This window comes from Triticum dicoccoides, chromosome 2B (assembly GCF_002162155.2).
Source record: "Triticum dicoccoides isolate Atlit2015 ecotype Zavitan chromosome 2B, WEW_v2.0, whole genome shotgun sequence".
In the NCBI taxonomy this organism is placed as follows: Eukaryota; Viridiplantae; Streptophyta; class Magnoliopsida; order Poales; family Poaceae; genus Triticum; species Triticum dicoccoides.
In genome coordinates this window covers 520,266,705-520,274,406 of record NC_041383.1, presented here as the reverse complement: position 1 = coordinate 520,274,406, position 7,702 = coordinate 520,266,705, and the positions used below count along the sequence as shown (strand labels likewise).

Genomic DNA, 7,702 nt, shown 5'->3' with positions numbered 1-7,702 from the left:
CGACTGAAGCATCATCGGGATGAGGGAGAAGCAAGATCATCTTATTCCGAGGCGGCATCAATCCCACCACTGATGCGACGCCTTTAGAAAGACAAGGCCTTACCTAAGTACTCTTAGGAGTGAAATTGCCTCGATCCCTGGCCTCTCCCGCTGCCGGAGCGGTAGACGGAGGATCCAGACAAGCTAAAGACAAAGGAGGAAGAGAAGTGCGGCTCAAATAGTGTGGCAAAATAGAATGTATTCTTTTCTTTTTCGACATGTACTAGAATGTATTCTTTTGTATTTGTCTGATTTTGGTTAGGAGTTTCAGCTGCAGGGCAAAATGTTTCCGTTGTAAGAAAAAGAATGTTCATATTCCAATAAGAAAAATACTCTCTCCGTCCTCTCTCCCTGATGCGCACCTCATCCGAAACTACCGTACTTCCGCCGCCGCAGGGCGATGCTCTCCTCGTCGCTCGCCTTCTCACCCCACCACCTAGCCCCTTCCCCCTCTGCTGTTCGCCGGAGCACATCTTCCACCATCACGATGCGGGACCGGGGCAAGAACCGGAAGCCGATGCAGCGGGGGCGCTACCTCAGCACCGAGGCCATCCAGGCCGTCCAGTCGCTCAAGCGCGCCACCCTCTCTGGAGCACCCGCCGGCGGCGCCGTCGCGACGGACCCCAAGCTGCGGCGGCTGCTGAAGGCCGACATGGTCGCCGTCTTCCGCGAGCTCGCGGCGCAGGGCGAGGCCCACCTGGCACTCAAGGTACAACCGTATTTGTGTGTGCATTACTGGGAGCAGAGTGTATTGAGCTAGGATTCATAGTTCACATTTGTTGATTAGCCCTGTTGTGTACTCACAGTTGCTGATTATGAGCCTTCCTGGACATTAGGGTGGATGGGTTGTTTTTCTAGCCTGATCCACCAATTTGCACTGATTTATCACTACAGCAAACCTAGGCTATTGATGAACTGTCTGTTCAGATCATCTGCCATCGTTTGGAAACAGCTCTGGCCACTTATGAGTCACAGCTCTCTAAATTGTTCCTGCTTTGTTCTGAACCAAGGTTATTTCATTATATGGCTGCAGTAGGTGAGCCATAGATGACATTTTTTCCTAAGCATGCCAGCAGGAATGAATCTGTGAAGTGATGAATGTGGGTATAGTTCCTTATCATCCTTGCAACAAGCCTTAGATAGCAAGTTTGTTTTAGTCTACATTAAGAATGAGGTACGCCCAAAATTTACACGAGTGATAAATTTTACTCAAGCAACCGCCAACCAGCAGGAGGTGGTGGTCATCTTTTTAGACGGAACATGCTGAAGCCCTCATAAAACACGCTAACTACTGAGATTGCGGCCCACATAAGGCGCTTGTGCTGTGAGCCTGCTGGTGCTGGTCATGAATACTGATAATCCATTGGCAGTAAACGGGGATGCCCGAGATTTAGTCTGTTGTTGTTGCCCTTTAACCATTATGAGTTTCGTAAATGCTTCCTTTTGGGGTATTTGCATGGCAATTTACTTTGTAGGAGTATTCATTAGTAAAAGTTTCTACTATAGTATTATTACCTGCATTTGGATTAATAGATGATGCTGGCAAGCAGATACTTCTTGACTGGAACTGAGAAATGCACACTAAGATGCCTCTTGTTTTGTCACCTATGTCAGGTCTTTGAGGAGATTCGAAAGGAGCACTGGTACAAACCTAGGTTGTTCTGGTATGTTGATCTTATTACAGTGCTTGCTAGCAAAGAATTGAGGTCCGAGGTTGGCAAAGCCTGTTCGTATCTGAAGAGGGAACAATTGGAACCCGACACGGATGGTTTCAATCTGCTTCTGAAGACACTCTTAGATGCTGAGTTCACACAATTAACAATGGACTGCTTCCGTCTTATGAAACTATGGGACAGTGAACCTGATAGGATAACATACATAATACTGGTCAAGGGTCTTGAATCCCTAGGAGAGATGGATCTATCTGCTAAGATGAGGTTGGAAGCAGAAAGTGACTATGGAGACCTCTGGGACTTCTTTGACGAAGAGGAGGCGATTTAGACTCGAGCAGTTCTTTCTTAACAGGATGTTGTATGGCCATGTGGGTAGCGAATCATTTCTAAAGTTTATTATGCAGTGTTAGAACAGAAGAATGGAAGTCCATAATCTTCGACCCAGCAGAATTTTTGTGCAACAAGTAGTGATTAGTTACTACCAATATCTACCCGAGATTCATAAATATTATCGAAAGGCTGCCTGCAGATTCATCAGTTCATGTTTTCCTCTAGGAGTACAACTTATTAGTTTTCCTTTGAGAATATCTCTGTATATAATCAATCACATTGTTGCTTCTGGATGTATAGTCACACTGACGTGCACAATCAAATTACTGATATCTTTTCATGATTTCATTTCAGTATGAACGGCCATGTACTTGCTTGCGAAAATGTAGGCACCATCAGTTCATCTGTTCTTGCCAATTGCAGTAATCAGTATCAGTACAAGATTACCATAGAAGGACAAACAGATCAAAATGTCATGATATGCAAAGAACAAGCGGCAACATTCCTACCAACTCTCACCTGTACAAGTTTCTTCACTTTCAGAGAGTAGTGCAGTTGCCAACAAAAATCCTTGCAAGGCGAATCAAGAGCTTCGTGAACGTTTGCTGGCTGCAACGGAGGTCACTGAAGAAACAGCCGGGGTAATTCCCTTCCGTGTTCCTGCAATTGTGTTTCGGGTGATCAAACGAGACCTCTGCCACAACGAGCCCGGGGCGTGAGCGGCTAGTTGTTCAGATCAATGTCGAAAACAATCCTGGGCGCATCCGAGCGTGAACTAGATCCGGCGCCATTCCTCGCCTGGTTCTCCGCGTCGCTCGAGCGGGCTGGTGGCGGCGGCGGCGGCGGCGGAGGGACCACCGGCTTCGTGAACACCTTGTAGACCACCAGGTCCATGTTGGCACCTGCGGGGCCGGCTGTCGCGCCGCGGAAGGCGGCCGCGCCCTTGTGGAGCGCGTACTCCTTCATCAGCCACCGCGTCTGCTCCCACGTCACCTTGCCGCCGCCGTCGTCCGCCCGCGCCGCGCGGAACGCGAACCTGCGGTGGCGGGCGTACACCTCCCCGCGGAACTCGTACCCCTTCGCGTCGCCGTACTGCATCCACCACCCGCCGGGCGCCCGCCGCATGCTGCTGGCGGGCTTCGCCGCGAAGAAGTAGCCCCACGCCTCCCCGTCCTGCTTCCTGTGGCTGGGCGGGAAGGGGAGCGCGTCCGGGCTCGCCGCGAAGATGTCCACGCCCTCCGCGACGAAGCCCGGGGCGGCGCGGTCGGCGATCTTGCCAGTGGTCGCCTTGGGGCCGAGGTACTCGACGATGATCTGGCGGCCGCTGGGTACCTTGTAGCTGTAGTTGTACTCCCCGCCGACGCGCGTCCACGACATGGCATTGTCGCTGAGGTTGCCGGCGTCCTCGTTTACGCCGGAGTGCGCAGGCGTCGCGGGGATCACCGGCTTCTCGATGACCTTAGGTGGTCGGTCCGAGCGCGGCGGAAGGGGGCTTCCTCCTGGCCGGAGCGTCTCGCCACGGCAGGCACACGGCAGTAGCGGTGGAGCGCCCCCTCGGGCCTTGACGAACGCCGCCCGGGTTGGTTGGGCTTGGCGCGACGGAACGCTGCCTCCTACCCGCCGGACCACCAAGCCGGAGGGGGCAGGCGGCGGCACGGGAACCGCCGGCTTCGTGAAGACCATGCGGACCACGGAATCCATGTTGGCGTTGGGGTGCTCGGGCAGCTTGCTGCGGAAGACGGCCGCATCCTTGTGGAGGCGGTACTCCTTCATCAGCCACCGCGTCGGCGTCCACACCACCCGAGCCCGTTCCGCCCGCGTGACGTAGAACGCGTACCTGCTCCGGTAGCCGAGCGGCTCCCCCTTGAGGTCGTACCGCTTCTCGGCGCCGTGCCGCACCCAGCACCCGCCCGACGCAGGCTGGGCGCTGTCGGCGGTCGGGGCCGCGGCGGCGAAGTAGCCCCACACCTCCCCGTGCGGCCCCCTGTGGCTCGCCTGGAAGGGGAGCGCGCTGGGGCTCGCGGCGAAGACGTCCACGCCCGCCGTGACGACGCAGCCGCCGGGGATGACGGCGGCGTCGGGGAGCTCGCCGCGGAGCGCGTTGCGGCCGAGGTACAGCGTGATGAGCTGGCGGCCGCTGGGCCTGAACACCGCTCCTGGCCGCAGCGCCAGCCCGGCGGGTTGCGGCGTCGCCATGGGGATGGAGAGTTGCGAAGCGAAGGAGCCGAGGAGGTGGGGTTGTTGGGCTGGGCTTCGGAGAGAAGAGGAGTTCGAATCATGGGAGGTTTTGGGTTAGGGGCTATATAGTGGCACGATCGTGGATGGCAGGCAGTGATGTTCGCCAAGCCAACAGGCCAAATTGCAACTCCGAGATCGTCCTTCAAAGTGAATAATAAGCTTCTAAAAATCCTGGGAGTAGCCGATTCTGGCCTCCTGGGACTTTCTGTAGCAGCAGTGGTAGATTCCTACACAATGTGCAGCTGTGGACAGCATGCATTTTCCTCCAACAAAAAAGCAGTAGGATGGTAAGTCGCAGATACATGGATGATGGATCCAAGTGTGGAGATCATATTGAGCAAGTTATCTGTGCTGCAAAATCGTTTGCCCGCCTCGTTTCGAACACACAGAAAACTTTCCTCCGTCGTGATCTGCTGCTGTTAATAGTAATGTTCGGCAAATGAAGTGCTACAAGATCTACCAGTCATTGCTAGGCTCTGGACTGAATTGACTAGCACAAATTTAGTCCTCTGGATCATGAATATTCCAGTCAGTACGTAGCATTGAAATTTACTAGTGCTTCAGTTCAGTCCAATTTATAGAAGGGAAAACGACTTTAAATTTGTATGTGCATTGAACAAAATAAGGGAGTACCAATTGTCACATTTATACAAATTTCCGCACTATGATCCTATCCACATATGGTATCGGTGGCCTTCGTGATCACTTTATGAACACTACACTACAAAGTCAATGTTTTCTCATCTTCCATATGATAGGTGTGATTATGGAAATTGATAGATTGTTTCTCGCCTGCATGAAGCAGAAATTGCTAGTAATCGCCGGTCAGTCATACGGCGGTGAATCCGTTTCCGGGCCTTAGGTGATTACAACTTTTCTATGACCAACCCTAGGAAATTATAATCTCTAAACAAGTATAAGCAAATAAAATCATAGGGTTAACTGAAGGTCGAAGGATATACCTCCTGAAATATACTGGCAGTTTTCTGAAATGTTATACTGGCAGTATATTAATTATGCAAGGTGAATGTGCTACATAAGGACATAATTTCAGATATAAGTCAGAAAGGCACTAATTATTTATTGATTTAAACCATTACTCCTTGGCAAATGCAATTGCTACAAAATCTGCTTGACTTGGCTAAGCTCTAGGAGACTGGAGAGCAATGGCTAGCAATATTTTGGACTTCAAGGTCTTGACTCTTGAGTCGAACACATCAAAGTGCTGCCAAAAATAACTCGTGCAACCCTGAAGCAATTATTGTAAGCTTGATAACATTCCAGCCAGTAGCATTTATGGAGAAGTTTCCCTTACCCCTTACCCTCTCAGGCTGGTTGTAATGGGTAGTATCATAAGTTAGTATCATGCATATGATACTAGTGTATGATACTACCTCCCTAATGCATAGTATCATATGATAGTATCATAGATGACTTTATTTATTGCCATGCATGAGACATACTAGTGTAGCATTTGTTATGATACGATATCATAATATGATACTCAACCCTCTCTTACTTCATTTAATTCTATGTCACCTCATCAAAATTGCCTAGTTGGCATGCATGATACTAGCTATGACACTCCCATTACAACCAGCCTCAGGCTGGTCACAGTGGGGAGGAACTTAGGAGTAACATCACACACTCCAATACAACTTTGCTTATGTGGCACATATTTAATGAAGAGAGAGGTGCTTGTGGTAACTAGCTAAGTTACCGGAACGTCACACACTCCAAGAAACAATGAGTCTATAACCTAATAAATACATCGTTGCATGACACTACATAGATGTTCCTACCCACTATGAAGGTAGTAATATAGTCTAGGGAAGTGTGAAGTTACTAGCTTATGTTCTTGCCCATTGTGACCAGCCTCAGTTCTGTCCAATTCATATATCTACAAAGAAATGGAGACCAATTAATTCTCAACCTTACTGAATTTCTGCAACATGATTTGGTGCTTACAAATTTTCTAGTATGAACAATAAATGTGCAGAGAAAACTGTAAGTTCTCTAAAAGGTATAACACCTCTGAACTGTTCTGATAGATGTTGTAAGCAAGATGGATCACAATTTTTTCGACAAAGGGTGAATTTTATTGACTCAAATGAAACATCAACCAAATACAAACACAATGAGCACAATCACAACCTCTACATAGCTAGGATACACACGGCCACACCAACACACGCACACAAACATAGCAAAGTCATACAAGACCAAAGCTATGTTAAGCGACAGGAGAAAACTCCGAATCGATGAAAACAGTGATCGACGAACTACAACAACCAATCTGCCTCAACTAGATCGAGCGCACAATCCAGAACTGAAAACACAAGAGACACACAACAATGCTGAAGAAATCAACACGCAGCTTGGCGTAATGCTACTCCTGCAGGAGGAGGAGCACCGCCCCTTGGTCGCCCTAGTTCCCCAGCGTTAACCGCCGCATGAGCTCGTCGAGTCGCGGGTACACGATGTAGCTCTCGGAGCCCTCGTCGTCGCTGGAGCTGCTGTCGACAGGCGGCGGCGGCGGCGAGGGATCAGCAGCTTCCTGTAGACCTTGTGGACCACGAAGACGACGTCCGCCGCCAGGCGGCCCGGGTGCGCGCGGCGGAAGGCGGCCGCGTTCCTGTTGAGCCGGTACTCCTTCATCCGCCAGCGCGTCGGCGATATTACCTCCCCGTCCCTCCACGTGTAGCGGTACGCGAACCTGCGCCGGAACGCCACTGCCTCCCGGCCGCCCTCGCCGCCGTAGTACGCCTTCTCCTGGCCGTACTGCACCCAGCACCCGGGTGTCGGGCACGTCTCGCCGGCGGGCTTTGCCGCGAAGAAGAAGCCCCATACCTCGCTGTAATCCCTCCTGTGGTTTTCCGGGAAGGAGAGCGCGCGTGGGCGCAAGGACAAGACGTCCACGCCCTCCTCGATGACGCCGGGGAGGAAGAAGCCGCCGAGCCCCGCCCTGGGCATGAGGTAGTGGCCGACGAGCTCACGGCCGGTGGGTTGGAACACGTAGCCAGCTTCTGCCAGATTAGCCATCGCCGACCGATGCCGAAGTTGTAGCCTAGCTAGGAGGGGTAGGTTCTGTGGGCGACGCGAAATGTTGGGTGGATCAGAGAGTTCAATTATGCCATGGGAGAACTCAGATCCGGGGAGCCTGCTGCTCCTCCTCCTTTTGTAGATGGGACGGCATCATGGCAGTTAGCAGGGAAGGTTCCAGAAGCCAAGTACAGATGGCACACCAGATAGGGGATGTCAAATTCGGTCGCGTGTGCTCAATTCAAACAAAATTTGATGGCCCATTTGATCAAGAGTGTCCAATCTGAAAACAGGGTCAGACTGAATGGCCTTTTTCGGTCTCGTCCCGGCTTTGTTTCACAACCGTGCTTGGCCCAAAACAAATGGCACCGGATTAGAGT

At 51.3% G+C, this 7,702-nt stretch overlaps 1 protein-coding gene and 1 pseudogene across 1 annotated transcript; one reads left to right on the top strand and one right to left on the bottom strand.

Moving 5' to 3' along the window:
• The first annotated feature begins 389 nt into the window (after positions 1-389).
• Positions 390-2,496, top strand: LOC119367944 (protein THYLAKOID ASSEMBLY 8, chloroplastic-like). Its single transcript, XM_037633315.1, has 2 exons — positions 390-748; positions 1,654-2,496. The coding sequence occupies exons 1-2, from the start codon at positions 440-442 to the stop codon at positions 2,038-2,040; spliced, it is 696 nt and encodes a 231-aa protein (XP_037489212.1). The 5' UTR covers positions 390-439; the 3' UTR covers positions 2,041-2,496.
• Positions 2,497-6,708: 4,212 nt separating this feature from the next.
• Positions 6,709-7,322, bottom strand: LOC119360976 (annotated as a pseudogene).
• Between the last annotated feature and the right edge of the window lie 380 nt (positions 7,323-7,702).

What these genes read in the sequence shown, in the direction of transcription:
- LOC119367944 (XM_037633315.1), top strand. Translation starts at nt 440, where the DNA reads ATGCTCTCCTCGTCGCTCGCCTTCTCACCCCACCACCTAGCCCCTTCC. An exon ending in AGGCCCACCTGGCACTCAAG is followed by an intron (nt 749 to 1,653) that starts GTACAACCGTAT and finishes CACCTATGTCAG; the next exon opens with GTCTTTGAGGAGATTCGAAA.